Source organism: Manis pentadactyla, chromosome 9 (assembly GCF_030020395.1).
Source record: "Manis pentadactyla isolate mManPen7 chromosome 9, mManPen7.hap1, whole genome shotgun sequence".
Taxonomy (NCBI): domain Eukaryota; kingdom Metazoa; phylum Chordata; class Mammalia; order Pholidota; family Manidae; genus Manis; species Manis pentadactyla.
Window position 1 is genome coordinate 47042294 of NC_080027.1, and position 27294 is coordinate 47069587.

General features: G+C 39.4%; 2 protein-coding genes across 6 annotated transcripts in view; both read left to right on the plus strand.

Annotated features, from left to right (window-relative positions):
* The first annotated feature begins 612 nt into the window (after positions 1 to 612).
* On the plus strand, positions 613 to 1548 carry LOC118914510 (olfactory receptor 2D3). Its single transcript, XM_036889511.2, has one exon. It carries the CDS (start codon positions 613 to 615, stop codon positions 1546 to 1548), a length of 936 nt encoding a protein of 311 aa, XP_036745406.1.
* Positions 1549 to 15721: 14173 nt separating this feature from the next.
* The window catches only part of ZNF215 (zinc finger protein 215), a 37517-nt gene continuing 25944 nt past the window's right edge, over positions 15722 to 27294 (plus strand). Inside the window, exons 1-3 of one of the 5 annotated variants that reach the window (XM_036889723.2) lie at positions 15723 to 16177; positions 22295 to 22396; positions 26270 to 26794. In XM_036889723.2, coding sequence (XP_036745618.2) covers positions 26374 to 26794 — 421 coding nt within the window. In that variant the 5' untranslated portion in view covers positions 15723 to 16177; positions 22295 to 22396; positions 26270 to 26373. Of the gene's footprint in view, positions 16178 to 22294; positions 22397 to 26269; positions 26795 to 27294 lie in introns of those variants that run through there. The other 4 variants (XM_036889732.2, XM_036889716.2, XM_057507296.1 and 1 more) reach the window with 4 other exon arrangements.

Sequence of the window (27294 nt, forward strand, 5' to 3'; positions counted from 1 at the left end):
TGCAGATACAACTATAAGTTATTTTTCTTGTGTCTTATTGTTCTACTTTGAATATTTTGCTCTTTAATCCAAATAAAATAGCTACAAAATATTTGATATGCTAAGGCTTTATTTTTAAACCCAAGAAAACTTCATTATTTTTTAAGAGGTCAAATTAGGTTTGATGCCTGCAAACCCTTTCACATTTTTCAAGCATGTTACAATTAAATATGCAGTATTTTGAACAATTAATGGTACAAGTTTTATGTATAATGAGAATCCTAACAATATACACAGTCATTGCCTAACAATATGTGTACAGTCACTTCGTAAAATCCACATAAATTCTAATATCCCTACATCAAAACTAGCCAAAAATGCTTTAACAATGTCACACTCCATCTATAAATAAGTGGCACTAGGAAGAAGGAATTTGGGGAAAAAATGATGTGGATTTAAATTACAACCAACAATAATAAGAATAAATATGAGAACAAGTTGGAAGCAAAAAGGTTGGAAAAACCCAATTAGATTTTAAGTTGAACCTTAAATGAGATTCTTCAACAAGACTTGATGTCATAAACCCAAAGTTTGTTCTTTTTGTGTCAAACAGGTCAACAGGCATAAATCTCAATGAGAGAAGAAAACCAAACCTCTGTGGCTGAGTTTGTCTTCTTGGGCCTTTCGCAGGACTTGCAGACCCAGAGTCTTTTATTTATTCTTTTTCTCATCATTTATCTGTTGACTGTGCTTGGAAACCTGCTCATCATCATTCTCATCTTCATGGATTCTCGACTTCATACTCCCATGTACTTTTTCCTGAGAAACCTCTCTTTCGCAGATCTCTGTTTCTCTACTAGCATTGTCCCTCAAGTGTTGGTCCACTTCCTTGTAAAGAGGAAAACTATTTCTTTTTTTGGGTGTATGACACAGGTAGTTGTCTTTCTTCTGGTTGGCTGTACAGAGTGTGCCCTGCTGGCGGTGATGTCCTATGACCGCTATGTGGCTGTCTGCAAGCCCCTGCACTACTCCACCATCATGACCCAACAGGTGTGTCTCCAGCTGGCCATAGGGTCCTGGGTCAGTGGGGCACTAGTCTCTCTGGTGGATACCACCTTTACTTTCCAACTTCCCTACCAAGGGCAGAACATTATCAACCACTACTTCTGTGAACCTCCTGCCCTTCTGAAGCTGGCTTCAGCTGATACCTACAGCACAGAGATGGCCATCTTTGCAATGGGCGTGGTCATCCTCCTGGCTCCTGTCTCCCTGATCCTTGTCTCCTACTGGCATATCATCTCCACTGTGATCCAGATGCAGTCTGGGGAAGGGAGGCTCAAGGCTTTCTCTACCTGTGGCTCCCATCTCATGGTCGTTGTCCTCTTCTATGGATCAGGAATATTTACCTACATGAGGCCAAACTCCAAGACCACAAAAGAGCGGGATAAAATGATATCTGTGTTCTATACAGTGGTGACTCCAATGTTGAACCCCATAATCTATAGCCTGAGAAACAAGGACGTCAAAGGGGCTCTCAGGAAATTAGCTGGAAGGAAGTCCTTTTCTTAGAGACAGTGACCTCTAGGTCTGATTTTTAAAGCTATGGTAACATCTTTAAAAGAGGAGCAGGATTTTGGTAGGCAGCTATGAATTAGGTCATTTCAGGAAGAAGCATTAAAGTGAAGGACATGTTCTAGAAACTGTGAATACTCCACCCTAAGCCACAACATAGGGAAGAAATAAAAGGATGAAAAGTTAGGTTTTTCTTGATTATGAAAAGCATCAAGTGCTATTTTGAAGGAGTGTGTGGTTAAATCAGCTAACTTGGATATGTTTTAAGCATGATCACAATAGAATTTAAGTGGCTTAAACTGGATAATCTGAAATAACATCTAATATGTGTTGCATACACATGTCGACTCTAAAACAAAGACATTTCAAGTTTAGATGTCCATCTTACAAACCGAGGAACAGGCTTTGATTAAAATAATCAACACATCTAGAAGAGTCTTTTTTATGGGGATCACTCATGGTGCAGAGCACTTCAGCTTGTCAAAAGATACCAGAGGCGGTAATATGTCCTAGTTCATGATGTTCTCTCCTGAAAGCTCCAGAAAAAATTAGTTTTTTGTATCATGACCCAAAATTGCATGTAAGCAAGACTATCAGAATAAAAAGGGAATTCAATCTAATTGGGAAGTCATCTCATCCAAACATTTATCTGAAGCTTAAACCATAGCATACTATTTCTATTGAATAACTGTCCAGCATTTGCCTAACAAGAATGATTTAGCTCCCTCCTCTCTTGGATCATTCCCTTTCATATACAGATAGTGTTCGACTATTAGAAAGGTCTCTTACAATATGTCAAAAAATAAATTTTCCTGTATCTTCAATTTACTTTCCCTAGTTTTACTCCTAGAAGAATTTTCATTATCTTCTGTACCACACCTCTTTGAAGTCAGTTTCTATATTTGCCCAAATTCAATTTTCATAGCCAACTGCCTACTTGTTCCTTTTAAATTCCTTTTTCTAACATGCTTTGGTACCATGTATTCATTCTGGCCATCCTCCTTTGAATGGACCCAATTTACTCAATGAATATCTCTTCTGAAGGCAAAAGAGAAATTAGAATTTTAGAAATTGGTGTTACCAATCCTATGCTGACCACTCCATTAGCTTAGATGCCTATAACCACATCTCTTTTTAGCTCAGCTTCTCCAGAATATACTATTCTGGAGTCTACTTCAGGTTTCCTTAAGCCCTTTGTTCAAATAAACTGGCTGATAGCCCTTTGCCTCTTATCCAACTTTTAACCAATCACATGTTTAGAGGGGATTCCATGGTAACCATTCTACAGTTATGTTACCATGAACATATCTCCAGGAGCAACAGACCTCAGACTGACTCTGCAGTAGAAGACCTTCCCAGTAAAGAGAGATTTAGTAACTAAACTTCTTAGTCTTTTTATTCTGTATTCATGCTTCCATCCACTCATTTTAAAATCATTTATTGGCTTTATTGAATTTTATCTTGTCCAACTCTGTACCCAGAGCAATGACTGACACATAATGTGTTATAATATACATTTTTGCATTTATTACTATCCTTTTAAAATTACTGGAGCTGCACTATAAGCAAACTAATCTAGGGTGTGAAGATTAAGAGATAACCTTTATTCAAACTACATGTGATAGTTGAGGTGATATAGACAAAGACAAAACATTAATAGTGGAAGTTGATGACTTGGCTGCCAGTGATGACCTAGATGAAAACTCAGTAACAGGAGCAAATATAAGAAGGTGTAGATGTGGACACTGATTCGGAGAAGTGGCACTATGAGGAAAGAGGAAGAAATAAGGTATGGCTGGAATAGTGGGGTTGGGGGTATTTTTTAAATTTTTATTTTGGATTCCTATGTTGCTCCCCACTTCCTTGAAGACTTTTTCACCCCTGCTCACTGCCACTTTTCTCAACACACTGCTCCTGTTACAGATTTTGGTTATTTTAATTTTCACATAGAATGAAATATTCAAATATTCTGCACTCTTAAAATTCCTTAATCTTCTTTCTTCTAATGATGTCAGACATTCACTCCCATGGCCACATCTTAGAAATTGCCATTGCTGATAGTTGCTAGACCCATGTCCAAATTCTGAATCAACAGAATCCTGAGCAAAATAAAATTGTTGCTCTTTTAAGACACTAAGGTTTGAGATGGTTTCTTGTGGAGCAATGGGTAACAAACGCTGAAAGAATCATGCTCCCATTCATTCCACCAAACTAGTTGCTAGTGGGGCCTTTTCACATTCCTACTACTACTACTAAAAACCTCTACCTCTCCTACAAACTTCCGGTTATAACATAAATAAGTCACAGGGTAAAAAGTACAGCATAGGGAATATATTCAATAATATTGCAACAACTTTGTATGGTTACAGATGGTAAATACACTAATATGGTGAGCATTTCATAATGTTAATAATTGCCAAATCGCTATGTTGTACATCTGAAACCATTATAATATTGCCTATCAACTGCACTTACAAAAAATAAAAAAGACTACCTCTTCTGCTATGGAGGGAGAGAGAGAATAAAAGGCCAGAAAACCTTTCTAAAGAAAAAATCGCACATACACCCCAAAATCATAATAAAGATGAAGTATAAGTCAGGGTTCTTAGTTGCAGGTAACAGAACTGGCTCTACATGATTTAAGCCCAGAGGAACAATATTAAAATAAAGGCAATTTCAGTCCTACAGTGAGAACCACGGGTCAAACTACTATCACAGAATGGATCCAATGAGAGCATGACTGCCGTTTAGCAATAGATGGCGTAATTTACGTTGCCGATGGCATCAGATGCTACTTCCTTGTCATCGACAGAAAAAGAGAAAAGAAATTGGGGACAAACCCTCCTCAGTCAGATGATCAAGGTTAACATCAGTAGTGATGTCACATCCGTAGTGTGTACCCTTGAGGTGATGTGATGGAAAATAATACTTTATCTCTGTTATCTTCCTTGCCCAAACCCATAACCTCAGTCTAATCATGAGAAAAATTCAACTTAAAATTCATGAAACATCAAATTCTAATAGATGGGATTCCTATAAAATATATGACCAGGACTCTTCAAAACTATCAAGGTCATGAGAAACGAGTCTGAGAAACTGTCACAGCCAAGAGGAGCCCCAGGAGACATGACAATGAAATGTAATATGCTATCCTGGATGGGATCCTGGATCAGAAAAAGGACATACTGTAAAAAATTAAAAAATAAAGGAGAAAGGATATACTGCAAAAAAGAAAGGAAATATGAATAAAATATGGACTTTTGATAATTATAAGATATCAGTTATTTTCATAATTATAACAACTATACTGTAACATAACAATGTAAGATGTCAATAAGAAGGAAAACGTGTGTTGGGTGTATATGGGGAGTCACTCTTCAACATCTTCTCAATTTTTCTGTAAATGCAAAACTGACCTGGGAAATAAAGTTTATTTTTTAAAAAGAATGGAAAAGACTGTTTGCTGTCCTTGCTTTTTCTTGTCATTAGATCTTAATTTAAAGTCTAGACTGGGTATATCTGATTGAATCCAAGTTATGTTCTGTGCCCTAGCTGTGATGGAGACAAGGAAAGTGAATTTCAGGTCTACCCAGCTTATTTGCAGAGACAGGCTTTAACTTCCCACTAGACTCACAGAGGACTATAAATATGAAAAAGGGGATTCAAATGATCAGAAGCCAAAATTTGACAAATGTCCATTACATCTGCCTATGAAACCAAATCACCCCCACTAATGTCTCGACTACAGATTCCACACTGACCAGTGCAACTCCCAATCTACACAACACAATATTCTGAGGATATGTAGAACACAGAAGATTGGGTGAAGAGATACAATAGCTTAGCATAGGGAATGCTGTTGGGTGTTAAGGCAGTCCTTATCTGAATGTTTATTAGTACCTATATTCCCAATTGCTAGTTCAGTATCTACCACATATTAGATTCTTGATAAAAATTTGCTGAATGATTATATAAGTGGACTAGGAAAAGTGTTGGTTTAAATCAGGTCAAGTTTTCTCTGTATTTTTTCTTAAATACAGATAGGTTCTAATTCAAAAGATAAGGATTTCATGAGGATAGAAGGGAAAGGAGTTTGTAGAATACAATTCTATGTATTTTAAGGATTTGGTCCCAAGGTGGCTTCAGAGTCCTTTACCTTTACAATGAAAGTCAGAGAAACCTTATAAAGTTGTGCCATTAAAAAACAGCTGGAGCTTTACTGAGGTAACCACAACCTGAAGATGACCCTTGTCCATTTAGAGCAGTTTCTAGGCTTTGGCAGGCTTTTTAATACACACAGTCATAAAACTCATATCAATGAGATGTGTGAGAGAAAAGCTGGGCATTCTCTCTCTGACTTGGTGCCTTTTCCATTTCCCTGTGCTCTTAATTGGGTATAACCATGTTTGTGGCTGTTTATTGGCAATAGTTAGAAGATTTTGATTTTGCCTGGGTAATTAAATAGGACTTTTATAAAGGTCAACCCCATCACAAACAATTCATGGCACACTGCATACCCTCAGTCTTGGAAAACATTACACAATTCTGTCATCTTACTTGGCCCTCTAAATCTTGGAACATTGAGTGGGTAGCAGTGGAACAGGTATGAAGTTGTTAGGCAGAAGAGTAGAAACGAGCAGGGTGGAGAGAGAATTAGGGCCATTAAAGCTCAAGAGTTAAAGGGACTCAAAGAGTTAACCAGATAAAACTACAGACTAGCCAGAAAAGACTCACAGAGTAAATGAGTTAATCAGTTGAAGCTCCAAAGGCCAGGAGTAACTTGGAATGTCCAAATATTCCCCAGATAAAGAAAAATATCTGAGCGCAGCCCATGCCTTCATTGTGTCAATTAGATCATGCCATTGTAAGATTTACTTTAGCCTGCTAAAAGGCCCAGCTTATTCTTTAACTTTACCTATGCTGTTTTTCCCTCCTCCAGCCCCTAATCAAGTAATTTGCAACCAGGGCAGGAGACAGGCATCATGATTAATTTAGCAAACATGCCCAGCTATAAACAGCATAGTAAAAAGAGGAAAGATTCCATCTTAAAGCTAAGATTGCATTTTAAAACCTAGGAAGTTGGGGGGCGGAAGATGGCGGCGTGAGTAGAGCAGCGGAAATCTCCTCCCAAAACAACATATATCTACGAAAACATAACAAAGACAACCCTTCCTAGAATAAAGACCAGAGGACACAGGACAATAGCCAGACCACATCTGCACCTGAGAGAACCCAGCGCCTCGCGAAGGGGGTAAGATACAAGCCCTGGCCCGGCGGGAGCCGAGCGCCCCTCCCCCCAGCTCCCAGTGGGAGAAGAATAGGCAGAGCGGGAGGGAGACGGAGCCCAGGACTGCCGAACACCCAGCCCCAGCCATCCGGGCCAGAGTGCAGGGCCCTCGATACTGGGAAAACAGGGCAGCAAGAACAGAGAGCGGGCACCGGAGGCCGGGTGTTGGAGGACATAAGAAAAGGGCACGACCATTTTTTTTTTTTTGCTGTTTTGTTTTGGCAAGCGCTTTTTGGAAGTCTTAAAAGGATAGGTCCCCCAATACTAGGGAAACAGGGCAGCAAGACCGGTGAGCAGATGCCTGAGGCTGATGCCAGAGAATAAAGAAAAATGAGCGGCTACATTTTTTTTTTTTTTTAATAAAAAAAAAATTTTTTTTTTTAATTAAAATTTTTTTTTTTTTCCTGTGGTCGTTGTTTTGTTTTGGCGGGTGCTTTTTGGAAGTCTTAAAGGGGCAGGGCGGGACACATAATCCAGAGGTAGGGAATCCGGGGATCTCTGGGCACCCTAACCCCTGGGCTGCAGGGAGCAGGGAGGCCCCTTACAGAAATAAATAGACTCCAGGCAGCTCCTCCTCCAACGCGACTCCACCACTTTGGAGCAGAGGCCCGAAACAGGCCACACCCACAGCAACAGCGGAGATAAACTCCATAGCAGCCCAGCAGGAAGCAGAAACTCTGTCTGCGCACAGCTGCCCAGCACAAGCCACTAGAGGTCGCTGTTCTCCCAGGAGAGGAGGGCCACAAACCAACAAGAAGGGAAGTTCTTCCAGCCGTCACTCGTCCCAGCTCTGCAAACTATTCCTATCACCATGAAAAGGCAAAGCTACAGGCAGACAAAGATCACAGAGACAACACCAGAGAAGGAGACAGACCTAACCAGTCTTCCTGACAAAGAATTCAAAATAAGAATCATAAACATGCTGACAGAGATGCAGAAAAATACGCAAGAGAAATGGGATGAAGTCCGGAGGGAGATCACAGATGCCAGAAAGGAGATCGCAGAAATGAAACAAACTCTGGAAGGGTTTATAAGCAGAATGGATAGAATGCAAGAGGCCATTGATGGAATTGAAACCAGAGAACAGGAACGCATAGAAGCTGACATAGAGAGAGATAAAAGGATCTCCAGGAATGAAACAATGTTAAGAGAACTGTGTGACCAATCCAAAAGGAACAACATCCATATTATAGGGGTTCCAGAAGAAGAAGAGAGAGGAAAAGAGATGGAAAGTATCTTAGAAGAAATAATTGCTGAAAACTTCCCCAAACTGGGGGAGGAAATAATCGAACAGACCACGGAAATACACAGAACCCCCAACAGAAAGGATCCAAGAAGGACAACACCAAGACACATAATAATTAAAATGGCAAAGATCAAGGACAAAGAAAGAGCTTTAAAGGCAGCTAGAGAGGAAAAGGTCACCTATAAAGGAAAACCCATCAGGCTAACATCAGACTTCTCGACAGAAACCCTTCAGGCCAGAAGAGAATGGCATAATATATTTAATATAATGAAACAGAAGGGCCTTGAACCAAGGATACTGTATCCAGCATGACTATCATTCAAATATGATGGTGGGATTAAACAATTCCCAGACAAACAAAAGCTGAGGGAATTTGCTTTCCACAAACCACCTCTACAGAACATCTTACAGGGACTGCTCTAGATGGGAGCACTCCTAGAAAGAGCACAGCACAAAACACCCAACATATGAAGAATCAAGGAGGAGGAATAAGGAGGGAGAGAAGAAAAGAATCTTCAGACAGTGTATATAACAGCTCAATAAGCGAGCTAAGTTAGGCAGTAAGATACTAAAGAGGCTAACCTTGAACCTTTGGTAACCACGAATTTAAAGCCTGCAATGGCAATAAGTACATATCTTTCAATAGTCACCCTAAATGTTAATGGGCTGAATGCACCAATCAAAAGACACAGAGTAATAGAATGGATAAAAAAGCAAGATCCATCTATATGCTGCTTACAAGAAACTCACCTCAAACCCAAAGACATGTACAGACTAAAAGTCAAGGGATGGAAAAAAGATATTTCAAGCAAACAACAGCGAGAAGAAAGCAGGGGTTGCAGTACTAATATCAGACAAAATAGACTTCAAAACAAAGAAAGTAACAAGAGATAAAGAAGGACACTACATAATGATAAAGGGCTCAGTCCAACAAGAGGATATAACCATTCTAAATATATATGCACCCAACACAGGAGCACCAGCATATGTGAAACAAATACTAACAGAACTAAAGGGGGAAATAGACTGCAATACATTCATTCTAGGAGACTTCAACACACCACTCACCCCAAAGGATAGATCCACTGGGCAGAAAATAAGTAAGGACACAGAAGCACTGAACAACACAGTAGAGCAGATGGACCTAATAGACATCTATAGAACTCTACATCCAAAAGCAACAGGATATACATTCTTCTCAAGTACACATGGAACATTCTCCAGAATAGACCACATACTAGGCCACAAAAAGAGCCTCAGTAAATTCCAAAAGATTGAAATCCTACCAACCAACTTTTCAGACCACAAAGGCATAAAACTAGAAATAAACTGTACCAAGAAAGCAGAGGCTCACAAACACATGGAGGCTTAACAACACGCTCCTAAATAATCAATGGATCAATGACCAAATTAAAATGGAGATCCAGCAATATATGGAAACAAATGAAAACAACAACAACACTAAGCCCCAACTTCTGTGGGACGCAGCAAAAGCAGTCTTAAGAGGAAAGTATATAGCAATCCAAGCATATTTAAAAAAGGAAGAACAATCCCAAATGAATGATCTAATGTCACAATTATCGAAATTGGAAAAAGAAGAATAAATGAGGCCTAAGGTCAGCAGAAGGAGGGACATAATAAAGATCAGAGAAGAAATAAATAAAATTGAGAAGAATAAAACAATAGCAAAAATCAATGAAACCAAGAGCTGGTTCTTCAAGAAAATAAACAAAATAGATAAGCCTCTAGCCAGACTTATTAAGAAGAAAAGAGAGTCAATACAAATCAACAGTATCAGAAACGAGAAAGGAAAAATCACGACGGACCGCACAGAAACACAAAGAATTATTAGAGAATACTATGAAAACCTATATGCTAACAAGCTGGGAAACCTAGGAGAAATGGACAACTTCCTAGAAAAATAGAACCTTCCAAGACTGACCCAGAAAGAAACAGAAAATCTAAACAGACCAATTACCAGCAACGAAATTGAAGCAGTAATCAAAAAACTACCAAAGAACAAAACCCCCGGGCAAGATGGATTTACCTAGGAATTTTATCAGACATACAGGGAAGACATAATACCAATTCTCCTTAGAGTTTTCCAAAAAATAGAGGAGGAGGGGATACTCTCAAACTCATTCTATGAAGCTAACATCACCCTAATACCAAAACCAGGCAAAGACCCCACCAATAATGAAAACTACAGACCAATGTCCCTGATGAATGTAGATGCAAAAATACTCAACAAAATATTAGCAAACCGAATTCAAAAATACATAAAAAGGATCATACACCATGACCAAGTGGGATTCATCCCAGGGATGCAAGGATGGTACAACATTCAAAAGTCCATCAACATCATCCACCGCATCAACAAAAAGAAAGACAAAAACCACATGATCATCTCCATAGATGCTGAAAAAGCATTTGACAAAGTTCAACATCCATTCATGATAAAAACTCTCAGCAAAATGGGAATAGAGGGCAAGTACCTCAACATAATAAAGGCCATCTATGATAAACCCACAGCCAACATTATATTGAATAGCGAGAAGCTGAAAGCATTTCCTCTGAGATCGGGAACTAGACAGGGATGCCCACTCTCTCCACTGTTATTTAACATAGTACTGGAGGTCCTAGCCACGGCAATCAGACAAAACAAAGAAATACAAGGAATCCAGATTGGTAAAGAAGAAGTTAAACTGTCACTATTTGCAGATGACATGATACTGTACATAAAAAACCCTAAAGACTCCACCCCAAAACTACTAGAACTGATATCGGAATACAGCAAATTTGCAGGATACAAAATCAACACACAGAAATCTGTGGCTTTCCTATATACCAACAATGAACCAACAGAAAGAGAAATCAGGAAAACAACTCCATTCACAATTGCATCAAAAAAAATAAAATACCTAGGAATAAATCTAACCAAGGAAGTGAAAGACTTATACTCTGAAAACTACAAGTCACTCTTAAGAGAAATTAAAGGGGACACTAACAGATGGAAACTCATCCCATGCTCGTGGCTAGGAAGAATTAATATCGTCAAAATGGCCATCCTGCCCAAAGCAATATACAGATTTGATGCAATCCCTATGAAACTACCAGCAACATTCTTCAATGAACTGGAACAAATATTTAAAAAATTCATATGGAAACACCAAAGACCCCGAATAGCCAAAGCAATTCTGAGAAAGAAGAATAAAGTAGAGGGTATCTCATTCCCCAACTTCAAGTTCTACTATAAAGCCATAGTAATCAAGACAATTTGGTACTTGCACAAGAGCAGAGCCACAGACCAATGGAACAGACTAGAGAATCCAGACATTAACCCAGACATATATGGTCAATTAATATTTGATAAAGGAGCCATGGACATACAATGGCGAAATGACAGTCTCTTCAACAGGTGGTGCTGGCAAAACTGGACAGCTACATGTACGAGAATGAAACTGGACCATTGTCTAACCCCATATACAAAAGTAAACTCAAAATGGATCAAAGACCTGAATGTAAGTCATGAAACCATTAAACTCTTGGAAGAAAACATAGGCAAAAACCTCTTAGACATAAACATGAGTGACCTCTTTTTGAACATATCTCTCCGGGCAAGGAAAACAACAGCAAAAATGAACAAGTGGGACTATATTAAGCTGAAAAGCTTCTGTACAGCAAAAGACACCATCAATAGAACAAAAAGGAACCCTACAGTATGGGAGAATATATTTGAAAATGACAGATATGATAAAGGTTTGACGTCCAGAATATATAAAGAGCTCACACGCCTCAACAAACAAAAAACAAATAACCCAATTAAAAAATGGGCAGAGGAACTGAACAGACAGTTCTCCAAAAAAGAAATACAGATGGCCAACAGACACATGAAAAGATGCTCCACATCGCTAATTATCAGAGAAATGCAAATTAAAACTACAATGAGGTATCACCTCACACCAGTAAGGATGGCTGCCATCCAGAAGACAAACAACAACAAATGTTGGCGAGGCTGTGGAGAAAGGGGAACCCTCCTACACTGCTGGTGGGAATGTAAGTTAGTTCAACCATTGTGGAAAGCAGTATGGAGGTTAATCAAAATGCTCAAAACAGACCTACCATTTGACCCAGGAATTGCACTCCTAGGAATTGACCCTAAGAATGCAGCAATCAAGTATGAGAAAGATCAGTGCTCCCCTATGTTTATCGCAGCACTATTTACAATAGCCAAGAATTGGAAGCAACCTAAATGTCCATCAATAGATGAATGGATAAAGAAGATGTGGTACATATACACAATGCAATACTACTCAGCCATAAGAAAAGGGCAAATCCAACCATTTGCAGCAACATGGATGGAGCTGGAGGGTATTATGCTCAGTGGAACAAGCCAAGCAGAGAAAGAGAAATACCAAATGATTTCACTCATCTGTGGAATATAAGAACAAAGGAAAAACTGAAGGAACAAAACAGCAGCAGAATCACAGAACTCAAGAATGGACTAACAGGTACCAAAGGGAAAGGGACTGGGGAGGATGGGTGGGTAGGGAAGGATAAGAGGGGGGGAGAAGTAGGGGGGTATTAAGATTAGCATGCATGGGGGGGTAGGAGAAAAGGGAGGGCTGTACAACACAGAGAAGGCAAGTAGTGATTCTATAACATTTTGCTATGCTGATGGACAGTGACTGTAAAGGAGTATATAGGGGGGACCTGGTATATGGGAGAGCCTAGTAAACATAATATTCATCATGTAAGTGTAGATTAGTGATACCAAAAAAAACAAAAAAGGGCAGTTCCTGTGTGGTAACCTCCAATGAGTTCTACACAAGAGTATAAAGGGCATATAAAAGTGTAGGCAAAGGGTCTGTTTGTGTTTATACAGAGGATCAAAGCCTAATTGGGCTACCCCAAAAATGAACTAAGATACGAGATGAAAAAGAACTTCCAACATCAGCACTCTCTGGAAGACTCATGCCAGAAGATGGTCATCAGAAAACCCCAACAAAGATCCACACACTGCTACAGCAGTAGATGCACTCATCCCACCAGTTCCTGGACTTGCCATGGGAAAGAGGAAGGAGATATCTAAGCTGGCCTGTGCATACAGTAAAACAACAAATTTGACTGGATCTATACTGTTGGAACTCAATCAAGAATTAGGAGAAGTGCAAATTGTAGCGCTCCAAAATCTTACAACTACAGACTATTTACTGTTAAAAGAACATAAGGGATGTGGGCATTCCCCAGGAATGGGTTGTTTTAATTTGTCTGATTTCTCTCAGACTGTTCAAGTTCAGTTGGACAATATCCACCATATCATAGATAAGTTTTCACAAATGCCTAAGGTGCCTAACTGGTTTTCTTGGTTTCACTGGAGATGGCTGGTAATTACAGGTATGCTTTGATTATGTAACTATACTCCTATTATGTTAATGTGTGTGCACAATTTAAGTAGTAGCTTAAAACCTATACATGCTGAAGTTACTCTACAGGAAGATATGTCAAAGAAATAATCAATCTTCCCATGTTTTCTTCCGCCTGCTGCTTCTATAGCTTTTCTTCTTCCTTCCTAATTACATCCCTTAAGTAGAATTCGTGCCTCATATCGAATTTACCAAGTATCATAATTCTTCCAAGTGGTAAAGATACCTCAAAACAAATGCTGGGCATAGAAGCTACAGGGCATAAATATGCAAAGAAGTAAAAAGCTAACCATTTCAAACAATAAGGCTTCTCTCTCACTTACCAACTTTACATTTCCCTGTATGGCCCCGGAAGATGACTGGTTAGCCAGAGACGGGTAAGATTCCTCAAGGGAGGAACAACCTAAGACAGGCACAGTCGCAGGGGGGTCATCAGGTGAGAAATTGGGGATCAACAGAGGTGAGGCTTAGAACCTCACCCTCCCCCTGTTCTGAGAGAAATCTTCTGCATACGTAGATGTTTTATTGCCCTTGTCTAGCTTGGATTAACACATAGTCTACAGGGACATACCTGATCATCTACATTTGCTCTCTTACAACACTAAACTATGTTTTCTACCTTTATCTTGTATCTACCTACCACTTCAGCATTTTATTAAAAATAATAATAATAAAGAGAGAAATGTGGTATCCACATATAAATCAAGTATAAAAATCAAATGAGTATTCATATTTGAACTGACTGTTTATAGTTCATAATGCATGAGCAAAACCGAAGGTTTCTGTGATGGCTGCCCTTGTACTGTTCACCATGTAAGAACTTATTCACTATGTAAGAATTTGTTCTCCATGTAAGAACTTGTTTGTTATGCCTCAGAAGATTGGAGACTGATGAAAATTAGGCTTGGGGTGGATTAAATATTGTGCATTGAGCATTGACTCCCCTATACATAATTTTATTGTTGTTAACAACCATTTGATGAATAAATATGAGAGATGCCCTCACAAAAAAAAAAAAAAAAAAGTACACACTTCCAATGGTAAAATAATAAGTAACCGGGATGTAATGAATATAGTCAAGATATTGTAACAGCTTGGTATGGTGATAGCTGGTACCTAGAATTGTCATGTATATAAATGTTGAATCACTATGTTGTACACCTGAAACTAATGTAATGTAATACTGTGTGTCAACTACCCTTCAATAAAAAAATAATTATCTACAAAAAAAAAAATTTAATCTAAAAAAAAAAACCTAGGAAGTTAAGAAGTAAGATTCTTACCATATTCTTTAGCAAATAGACAATAAGTCAGCCCGCTTTGGGGGCCTGGCAGGTGTTCTTGATTGATATGATCCCAGAGGGAAGCTACTATCCTGGGGAGATACCAGATCAGTAAATTTCTTATCTTAAGTTAATTTTGCAGAATTACCTAGAGAACTGATAATAGAAGAGGCATAATTTCTCTCATCAAAGGTAAAGATCTTGAGAGCACTTCACAAGTAAGTCCACACCCCTAGCTCTTTGTCACATTCCTGAAAAATCCTTAAAAGGGAGAACCCCCAGTCTTTCAGTGTACCTCTTCTCTGAGGTAGCCCACACTCCCCTTTCTCCAAGTGTGCACTTTTTGCTTTAAATAAAAAATTTTCTCAGCCTTTCAGGGTGCCCCTCCTGTCTGAAGATGCCCACACTTTCTCTCTCTTTAAATAAAACTTTACTCTGTTTCACTACTGTGTCTCTGCCCTTGTGGTGGCGACAGGAACCGAGGAAAATAAACAATGCCCGCCTGACAAACTGGTGGCCTAGATATAAAGCTCTCTTCCTGACTTTTCCTGATTTACTAGTTTGAGTTCTTCTTCTGGAGCTCAATCCTAAGACTCTTCTTTCACTGTTTCCTCTTTCTGCCATCTCATTCAGACTCACAGCATCAACTACTGTATACCTAGAATTGACACACATTCACACTTCTGGCCTTACACCTCTAAGCTCCAGACACCTATATCTGGAGCCCGCTGACCCAGATTCTTGGGACAGCACAAAGTATTTTACACTCAACACGCCAAAACTGAACTCATGATCTGCAAGATTTCTTATCTCGATACGAAACTGCATGAATAAATGAGTCAATCAAGTCAGTGAAAACCATGTTAACTCAAGTTACATACAAGACGATAACTTTTCCATACTGTGTAATTGTGTTGATTATGGACAAATTGGGTGGGGGCGGAGGGTGACAGGAAAAAAGAAATCTTTGGCCAGTTGTCCCGGGTGGAATGGGGAAGCAGGGAAGTTCGACACTTCTGCGCCCACTCCAAGCGGACAGGAACCACCCTGTCCTAGCCCTGGGGTGGGACACAGGACTAAGGTTGGGCGGAGACTGGATGAAGGGGCGGGACTGGGGGAGGACCCCCAGGGTCTTCATTACGGATTCGGGCCGCGGGGGCTTCTGGGGACTCCTTCCACGGATGGCGCGCAAGCGCGGGAGGTGGCGGGAGGGTCCCGGGAGCAGAGCCGTCGGGTGCGTTAGAGGGCTGGGGTTGGCTTCTTGGTTCCGGCGCGATTACCGACGTGCGCTCCCTTCACGACCCGGACGGCGACTTCCGCGGCTCCTCCCGGAACTGGCTCCGGGTGTGCTGAGCGAAGCCCTGGCGGGGAACCGCGCTCGCAGGTATTCCCCCGGGTCAGCGGGCGGTGAGGACGCGGAATTGGGAGTCCCGCTGGCGGGCGTCCCCGCGTAGCGCGCAGTTCTCGGCTTGTTGCCGGTCCCCCGGGTTCCCACCGCGCTCGCGGGCTTGGCCAGAGAACCAGGAGGGCGCGAGAGGAGGGTCGGGGTGGGTCCCGGGGTCTGCTTCTGTCCTCTTCCGTGCGGTAGGGGGGCGATCTCCAGGCCCTTAACCTGGTAAATCTATCTTGATCGGCTGGTTTTGGAATGACTGGTGTTTATTCCTCATGAAAACACCAAATGTGACGGGTCAGCTGGAAAAGAAAATGAGGAAAAGTTCATTCCATTTGCCTCGCTTTCTCAGTCAGTCCTGGTCCCTCTCCCAAAGCATCATTAAAATCTCCAGGCGTCTTACTTCAGACATTCGTTTGCCAACTGCGTTCTGCTTCTCTAACTGAGCTAATCTCGAAAGGCTCTTCTTCCCTCAAGCCGCTGCCCAACCTATGTCCTATCCCATTAAAAACCACTCTCTGCACAGCCAAATACTACCTTTTCCTCATAATTAGCACCTGTTCAAGTTCCTTGAAGCTGTAAAATCCTTTGAATTCACGTCGCCTGATTATTTAATCGCACTCTCTAAATTGCTGTCACCTGCGCTTTACTGCGCCCTGGCTCACCATTCCCTGGTTTAACTCTTCATCCTGAGTCCTACCATCATCCTTAGAGGCGTCTATTCAGTACTTTAGATTTTAGACTTGAACCGTTCTTGACGTTGTTTATTTTAGTATTCATCCCTTACAGACCACTTACGGTAACTCGCAGCAGCAGTCAGTCCACATTGGACCGTCTGTCATCCAAACTGTACCTCCTCTGAAATTTTAAATGCAAGCATAACATCTTGACTAGCTCTACCTGCCATCCTAACTCTGTAATTACTTATACTGAATAATTAAATTGTATTTTTAATCTTTAAATCCTTAGTGGAGTTTGCTGCTCTTTGTCACTTTGAGTTGAATATTTAATTCATCTCATTCTTGTTTAATTATATAAGTGAGGCTTTGCCATTGCCTAACAATGGGGTGTGAGCTGTGTGCCCTGCGTATTTTGATGAGCTATGTTTTTTATTGTTTTTGAGTTGTATTTTAGAAACAAAATTTAAATTCTGAAGTAGTTGAGAGTGCTTTTTTATGCTTGTATTAAATTCTGGTTTTCATTCTAGTAATAATAATGTAGTGTGTACTGCTTGTATACATACATTTTTTTTACTTAGGATTTTTTGGTAGCCTAACAAATAGCGCTTTTGTAAATGTTCTTATAAGACCTTGAATAGAACCTACATCCTATCTGGTTTTATATATCAGACTAAGCATATTATTTTATTCATCCACTTCATTACCTAATTTGTTAAGGACTGAGAAAGTTGATTTCATCTCTTGTTTTCTGAGGGTTTTACTCTAAGTATATGACAATTATGTTACTTGGTACATTTAATAACAGTTATATTTCAATATGAGTTGTACCTTCAGGCATTAAAGTTTCCTTTGTCTTTTATTCAATATATTTTGATTCAACATATCCCTGAATATTTGTTTGTTGCATACTTACATTAGCTTGTTATATTTTTAGGGTTAGCTTCTTTACTGTCTTACTGTCTAACTTAACTCGCTTGTTGAGCTATTATAAACACAATCTGATGATTCTTTATTTCTCTCCCTTCTTATTCCTCCTCCTCCCTTCTTCATATGTTGGGTGTTTTGTTGTGTGCTCTTTTTAGGAGTGCTCCCATCTAGAGCAGTCCCTGTAGGATGCCCTATAGAGGTGGTTTGTGGGAGGCAAATTCCCTCAACTTTTGCTTGTCTGGGAATTGTTTAATCCCTCCTTCATATTTAAATGATATTCGTGCTGGATACAGTAGTCTTGGTTCGAGGCCCTTCTGTTTCATTGCATTAAGTATATCATGCCATTCTCTTCTGGCCTGTAGGGTTTCTGTTGAGAAGTCTGATGATAGCCTGATGGGTTTTCCTTTGTAGGTAACCTTTTTTTTCTCTCTGGCTGCTTGTAATACTTTGTCCTTGTCTTTGATCTTTGCCATTTTAATTATTATGTGTCTTGGTGTTGCCCTCCTTGGATCCCTTGTCATGGGAGTTCTGTGTACCTCTGTGGTCTGAGAGGCCATTTCTTCCCCTAGTTTGGGGAAATTTTCAGCAATTATTTCTTCAAAGACATTTTCTATCCCCTTTTCTCTCTCTACTTCTTCTGGAATGCCTATGATTCTTATATTATTTCTTTTATATTGATCACTCAGCTCTCTTAAAATTCTTTCATTCCTGGAGATCCTTTTATCTCTCTCTGCATCAGCTTCTCTGCGTTCCTGTTCTCTGTTTTCTAGTCCATTAATGGTCTCTTGCATCTCGTCCATTCTGTTTTGAAGTCCTTCCAGAGCTTGTTTTATTTCTGAATTCTCCTTCCTTAGTTCTTGCATATTTCTCTGCAAGTCCATCAGCATGGTTATGACTTTTGTTTTGAATTCTTTTTCAGGTAGACTGGCTAAATCTATCTCCCCAGATTCCTTCTCAGGGGAAGATGTAGCAGATGCTGAAGCTGTCTGGGTTAGTCTTGTCTGGATCATATTTTTTTGCCTTTTCATGTTGACAGGTGCTATTGACTGTCAGCTGGGAGGGCCAAAATTTTCACTTACTACTGGCCTTTCTTTACTGGGGCAACTGCAACCCCTAGTGGCTTGTGTTGGGTAATTGCGTGTAGAGTGGGTCTTTGTGTCTTGCCTGGCCGGGAGGGAGAAATTTCCCTTTCTGTGGGCGGAATTTGTCTCAGGCTGCTTCTCTGCTTTCGCAGCGCCCGGTGGGGTGATGGATGGGGGGGCTGCTTGACTGTTTGCCTCCGTGAGGGGTCTCAGAGCTGTTGCCCAGGGGGTTAGTGCACCCGGTTTTCCCTGTAATTTCCAGCTGCTGTACTGTGACCTGGGTTGTTTCCGTCAAGCTGTTAAGTCCCTGTCCCTTTAAGACTTTCAAAAAGCCCCCGCTTTTCTTTGTCACAGGGGCATCAGCTTCAGCACCCGCTCTGAGGTCTTACCCCCTGTTCTCCCAGTATCCAGGGCCCCCTGGGCATATACTGTGTCTGCGCTCTGGCCCGGATGGCTGGGGCTGGGTGTTCGGCAGTCCTGGGCTCCGTCTCCCTCCCGCTCTGCCTATTGTTCTCCCGCCGGGAGCTGGGGGGAGGGGCGCTCGGGTCCCGCAGGGCCGGGGCTTGTATCTTACCCCTTTCACCAGTCGCTGGGTTCTCGCTGGTGTAGCTGCAGTCTGGCCACTGTCCTGCGTCTTCTGGTCTCTCTTTTAGGGCTAGTTGTGTTTGTTGTATTTTCAAAAGTATATATGTTTTTGGGAGGAGATTCCCACTGTCCTACTCACGCCGCCATGTTGGCTCCGCCAGCTTGTTATATTTTTAATAATCCCTTTATTTTCAACTTTGGAATTAGTCTGTTTATATGGTTAAGTTTAATTTTTTACCCAGTACATTTATTAGGATTGCAATGACATCCTTGCCATTAATTCTACCTTAATTTTTTAAGTTTTTCTTTTTCCTTGGATTTTTGTTCTATTTATAACATATGGCCTGTGAACTTCTTTCCCTCTTCTTTTATGTTGATTTTAGAAGCAGCTGGGCCTGTAGTACATTCTTTTGCAGGAGTTTAGTGATAATAACTGAAGCACTTTGAAACTTTTCTTTTTTTAAGTGAACATGTAATTTCCTTAAGCTTTGGAGAGGGTTTGTGTTGGATCTCAAAATCTGCCCTCAGTTGATACACTTTGCTCTGTACTGGTAGACATGTAATTGGGGTACTAATGAGCATTTAAATGGTGTCACTATGTTCTCAAGATGGAAAGTGGACAGAAACATGGTTTTTAAGAGACAGCATAGAAAAAGCCACAACATAGAATATGCTATGAGATGAACACAGTGGAGGTGGAAACCATCTGCCTGTGTGTCTCATAAGCGGTTCCAACACGATGTGGGAGAATCCAACAGAATTTATGAGTCAAGTGAAGGATAACGTGAAACATTTTTTTCCAGTCATCTCCTTAACTTCCCATTCCCCTTCCAACCTACATTCAGAAGCAGTTTAGCTCCAATACCTTACTCCTACAAAAAGTTCTTTGCTAAAGGAGTTGAATGTACCACTTGAGGAGAACTAAACTTTTTAGTGTAGGTATTGACATTCCAAACTAAAACTTTTCACTGTGTTATGAGGGGGCCCACAATGTGACAGCCAGCATCCCCACTCATGCTAAACCAAAGTCGGCCAATCTCTGTGTCTGATCCTCATACACATGGCTCTCAGGGCTCTCATTTAGGGTAGACTCCCATTCTGAAACCAATCTGTTGATACAGCAGCAGCAGACATTCATATGACTCTGGAGTCAATCACCCTAACACTTCATTCTTAAATATGAGGAGAGAACAAAGGAATACCAAGTATCAAAAAACCAAGGTAAACTGAAACCCTGATCACAGAATAAAAGGGAATTGAGGAATCAAATTAGAATTGTCAGAGAAATTTGAAATATAACAACAGCCAAACAAGCACAATGCTACGGAAAAAGAACCATCAATAAACAAGAAAGAGCTCTGAAATTTTAAAATAGGACAGGTAGAAATGTTTTGTTTTTTAATCAAAAGGAAATCTACAACATCAAGTGATGGAAATTTTCCACAATGCAAAGAGAAATATTTCAAAAATTTTTCAAGAAAAATCACCTCTGTGGAGTAAATCTGTCCATAGAAAGGAGAGTAGAGTAAAAGACTTGATTTTCTTCATAAAAGTTATCATGTGCTTTTGATTATTTTTCCTTTTCCTATATGCACAGTCACTTTGATATGAAGAAAATTTTCCATGATTTTAATTTGTTTTTCACTGTAAAATTTTATTATCTCTTTACCTCCACATTTTGGAAGAGACTTTTAGGTTTGTCTACCATATTACTGGTTCAATGAAATGTCCTTCCTGCTCTTTACTGTTTGCAATCAAGATATTTAAGTCTATTAGTCTATTTTGATACTTACCTTCCTTGCATACTGTTTTACCAAATGGCTCCCTGATTCCATTTGGTAAAGTAACCATGCATCCTTTTGAATCTACAGGCATAGGCAAGTGTCTTCTAATTTTTTGAATACAGTTTTTATTTTAGAACAATTTTGAATTTACAGAAAAATTGAGAAGATAGCAGAGAGTTCCCATGTCCCCTGTGCAATTTCCCGTTAGTAACAACTGAATATGGTACACTTGTTTCACTTAGTGAATAACATAGATCTATTAACTGAAGTCCATTCTTTATTTATACTTTAGTTTTTACCTAGTGTCTTTTTTTCTGATCCATGATCCTATCCAGCATGCCACAATTACATTTAGTTGTCTTATCAGATTTATCACACTTATCTTTCAGAATTTTTTTTAATGACCTTTACAGTTTTGTGGAGTTGTCAGGGTTTTTTCTTCCACTTTTTAAAACTTTATTTGCATATTTAAAAATTGTGCATCCCAATACTTAAAATCATTTGAACAAAAAAAAATGGCACTCTGATTAAACTGCATTTTACAGCCTGCAGGACACCTTGGACCAGCTTGGTTTTTACTCTTCATTTCACTGTCGTCCCACCCAGCTTCTTCCTTCACCAACATTTTCTTTTGCTGGTGAAACTTCACCAGCAGTTTCTTTTCCTTCTCTGCCCTTGCAGCCAGGCAGGAGGGAGAGGCAGGAGCAACCTTCTTTGTCAGTAGTTCTCAATTCTTTAATGTATAAAGGGGCAGCACAGTCATTTAAACTCAGTCCAATCTCTTTGCATCTTACAAAGTTAAACAATTAAAAAGTAAAATAAGAAGGCCGTGCTTGTGGAACATACAGTGCATATTGGCAGCGCACACCTCATTACTATTCACCTGCTTGCTTATCCTGTCAATCCTTTCTTTTGAAGGCAGTGGGTTTTTCTCTTGCATTTCTGTCTTCTTCAGTTTTGCTTCTCCTGTCAATCCTTTCTTTTGAACGCAGTGGGTTTTTCTCTTGCATTTCTGTCTTCTTCGATTTAGACTTACTGACTTTTCAATCTCAGCCATATCGGTTTTGTCAGACATAGTTGCAGAGGATGCGGAGTGAGATGCGTGAACAGTGGAGTACGATCCGCCCAGAGGCTGCTGCAGAGTGCCTTTGTCAGGTATTATAGGAAGCCCATGCATTAGAATTAAAATTTGAATTTGATGTTTTTCTCCTCATTAGACTGGAGTTATGGGTTTAAGGAAGGAAGATCACAGAGATAAAGTGTTATTTCTGTGACATTATCTCAAGGGTGCGTACTATCAACATGACATCACTATTGATGTTAACTTAATCACCTAGGTAAGGTAGGATATGTAAGGTTTTTCCTCTTTAAATTGACTCTTTTCCCCCTTCCCATAGAATAAGTCTTTGGAAGGAAATCACTGTGTAGAGCCCACACTCCAGGCATGGAGAGTATGCTCCACCTGCTGGAGGGCTGAATATCTACATAAATGATTTGGAATTCTGCCTGAGAGATGTCTGTTCTCCCCCATTTATTTACTAATTGATTCAGTCATGTATATCAGTATAGCTTATGGATATTAAAGTTTGGGTTAGTTTTTCTGTGCTCATATTGCTTCAGCTTTGGTCATTGGGAGCTCTTTCACTTGGCTCCTGTGTGCCTTTGATGTGCCCCAACAAATGTTTTTGAGCACTTTACTTTCTGACACTTCCAAGATGCACCAGGCTCATTGTGTGTATTTCCTACCCCAGTCCTAGAGTCAGCCACTTCTCCATGGAGTCCTGGTTTCTTTTATTGAAGGATGGTATTAGAAACAATTATCTGGGAGCTAGGTGTTCTTGTTGCTCCTGGGATGTACTTGTTTCTAGGCCTGCTCAGCTGACAGCAAGGAAATATATGTGTGTGTACTAACCCTCATACATACCCATATCTATAGAAATTTCTGTATGTAACTATCTTTACCTGTATTAAACTAAACACAAGTTCATTATATCTCTGACTCTATATATGGCACATGGATCATTTTGGCCTCCTTCCCTTGGTTATTTTTAAACACTGAGAAGCCTGACTCATATCTTCAGTTCATTTACTTATTGTTCAGTTCCAGTATACATGTGCAGCATTGTTAATCTATACTTTTATGGGCAATAACTTTATCAGTTAGAACATAGTAGTATTGTACATTTTCTTTTGCCTTTAGTCTTACAGATTTCACACTCATTTCTAAACTTATTATTTACTTAGAAAGTCATATTCTGTATGTTTTCTTGCCTTCTTTTGAGCATTGTGCATTTTTCTTCTACTCTACTGTCTTTTCTTAACCCTGCATATATCCTTCCCCCATTCTGTTTACAAATTCTTATTCAAATATTGAATGATCTATTTAAGTGTAAATCGCCAAGGGATGGGGACAGGAACTGTGCACAAACTTTTGGCTAATTTATAAGAAGTAATAAGCAGACATAACATTTGTATACATGATAATTTATTGAGTGCTTTTTTAAAAAAAATGGATGTTATAAGGTTGCAACAAGACAATGGAATATATTGAGAAATGATACACTGTCCATTTGCTTCTGGCTTTTTTTTTCTTAAATTTAACTCTTTGACCCCCTTCACCTGTTTCTCCTACCTCCTACCCCCATCCTCTGGCAACCACCAATCTGTTCTCCATATCTATGAGCCTGTTTTTTTTTCTTTTTTTGATTCCACAAGTAAGAGAAATCCTGTGACATTTGTCTTTCTCTATCTGACATTTCACTTAGCATAATGTCCTCAAGATACATCATGTTGTTGCAAATGGCAAGATTTCATTCTTTTTTTATGGCCAAATAATATTCTATTTATATATAATATGTCTATATTTCATGATTTCTTTATCCATTCATCCACTGGTGGATACATAATTTGCTTCTATATCTTAGCTTATTGTAAACTGTGCTGTGGTGAACATGGTGGTACATTATGTCTTTTTCAGTTAGTCTTTTCATTTTCTTTGGATATACTCAGAAGTGGCATTGCTGAATCTTATACTAGTTGTATTTTTAACTCTTGAGGAAACTCCCTACTGTTTTATATAGTGGCTGTACCAATGTACATTCCCACCCACAATGCAAAAGGTTTCACTTTTCTCTCCACATCCTTGCCAGCACTTTAACTTTGTTATGTTGACACCAGCCGTTCTGACTGGTATGAGGTGATACCTCATTGGTTTTGATTTGCATTTCCTAATAGCTAATGATGTTGAGCATCTTTTCATGTACCTGTTGGCAAGGTATGTCTTTCATGGATGTCTTCTTTGGAAAAATGTCTAATGCCCATTTCTTAATTGGATTATTCTTTCTGCTTTTAGGTTATATAAGTTCTTTATATATTTTGGATATTAACCTATTATTAGTTGTATGATTTGCAAATATTATCCACAGATCAGTCAGTGTGATACACACTAATAAAGTGAAGGATAAAAATCATATGATCATTTCAACTGGTACCAAAAAAATATTTCACAAAATTCAACATCTATTTACAGTAAAAACTCTCAGCAGTGTGGGTATTGAGGGTTGACTATCTACCAAGAAGTGAGAGGAGTGTTCTTTTTTCATCTTTATGATTCAGTCTTAGGTATTGCTATATCCATGTTAACAGCTGAGGAAACTCAAGCTTTGGTTAAATAGTTTGCTCCAGTTCATAGAGGCAGTAACTAGTACAGCTGGGATTTAATTAATCTCATGTCGGTATGACTCCGAAGTATGTACTCTTAGTCACTATATGCTGCCTGTACCAGGGTTTCTTTCCCTCAGAATCACTGACATTTTGGGCAGGAGAACTGTCTGTGACACAGGGCTGTTTTGTGCATTGTAGGACGTTTAGCAGCATCCCTTGGTGCCTCCTACTAAATAGCAGTGATAGCCCCCTATTGGGACAACCAAAACTGTCAGACATTGCCAGATTTTCCCTGGTAGCAAAACCACCCCTGAAAACCACAGTTCTGGAAGCATACAATGAAAGTGAACTTGGTAAATTGTATCTGGGCCAGGACAATTGTTAAGTCAGATACAAAGTTGTATCTGAATTTCCCTGGCCATGATTCATAATTGGTCAGCGTTTTGGAGAACCCTGAGCACTGTGCTCATAGAGTTGTTAGAAGAGATTTGGCTTTCCATTCAAGATGCTTTCTGCACAACCTATGTGGGTCTCTTGACTTCAACTGTATGTATTCTTGTGAGGGCTCCTGCTAAATAAAAATGCCAGTTACCCTACTAGCAAACTGTGTTTTCTGTAATAGCTGTCTGACTAAACTGATGCAAAATATGACCCATGGTATTCTTGCGAGACTAAATGTTTAGTTGAGCCTAAGATCTCACTGTGGACATTGCAGACTGAACCATAGTGAGTCCTAACAAGCAAAAACTTCTAATTATTACAGTCTGGGAATGAACTTTGATGTATCTCTAACAATGAAAGGGTTTGTAGATATTCTCTTTTTAAAAATAATCATTTCTTACCTTAATTTCTAGTTCTATTGCCAATTTTACTCATTTTATATAACTTGATTGGTTTTTAATGAGAGCATAGGAAGTTTTTTGGGCATCTCTACTATGAAGCATTAATAACCTTAAAATCCTGCCTGATGATTTGTTTTCCTTAGTTTTAAAGCAAAATGAGAGTAGTTACCTGGTATGAGAGAAAATCTAATTTCAATTAAATTAGGAGGCTTGTTTTAATCAGAGGATTATTTCATATACAACATTTTTATGTGATGTCTGTGTTTGTTTCTTTGCCTCTTCAGTGGGTAGCTGGGAGGAAAGGACAGCATATTTTCCAGTTCTGAGGAAGGAAAACAAGAATGGAAGGAGAATCCATAATATTTTCTTAGGCAATTTTAAGAATACTTTTTATGCTGTTTTATCTTTTATCACTAGCTAATCCATGTTATCATTTAGGTTGTATTTGGGTCATTTTGCAGTTTATCAGGTACCTGAATGTTGGCTTTGTGTCTGAAACTCCTGGAACTTTTCTCTTTTTCAGACATAATTCGGCTCAAATCACACTGCATATATAGAGAGTACATGGGTGCTTAGCCCAAGCCTGAGAATTACTGGAATCTTCTGGTAAGACAAATTTCAACTACAATGGGAGTTCTGTCTAGGAAGATGCAGCCTCTGAATAAGTTGATGGCTATTTCAAAACCTCAAAACTCGGCTCTGCATGAACAGAGTGAGGTCCTGAGTACTGATATGTCTTGGCAGCAGGAAACCATCTCCATCATGGAGACATATGACTGTGAGGCCTCTCGTCAAAAGTTCAGACACTTCCAATATTTGGAAGTGTCTGGGCTTCATGAAGCCTTTAGCCAACTCTGGGAGCTCTGTCTTCAGTGGCTGAGACCAGAGGTTCATACAAAGAAGCAGATCCTGCAGCTGTTGGTGCTGGAACAGTTCCTGACAATTCTCCCTGAAGATGTCAGGACGTGGGTGAATTTACAGCATCCAAAGAATAGCAAAGAAGTGGTGACCCTCATAGAAGAGGTGATCGAGATGCTTAAAGAGGAAGGTGAGCATAATAGAAATTGGCAGTAGGATACTTGACTCTTATGTGGAATCTTTAAAAATACACACACACAAAAAAGTGAGCTCATTGATACAAAGAGCAGATTGGTGGTTGCCAGGGATCAAAGGGTACAAACTTCCAGTTAAAAATAAGTCATGGGGATATAATGTAGAGCATGGTGACTGTAGTTAATAATACTGTATTGTATATTTGAAAGTTGCTAAGAAAATAGATCTTAAGAGTTATTACTAGAAAAGACAATTTTTATAACTATGTATTGTAACATATGTTAACCAGACTTACTGTGCTGTACCATTTTGCAATACATATAAATATGAAATCATTATGTTCCATACCTGAAACTAATATAATGTTATGTTGATTGTACCTCAATTAAAAAGATAAAAGAGAAACCTTGAAAGAAAAAGAATAGACCCTTTCCATACAAAGAGAAATTATCTAAAGGGTGTCAAGAACCAGATCATGATAGATTTTACTATATC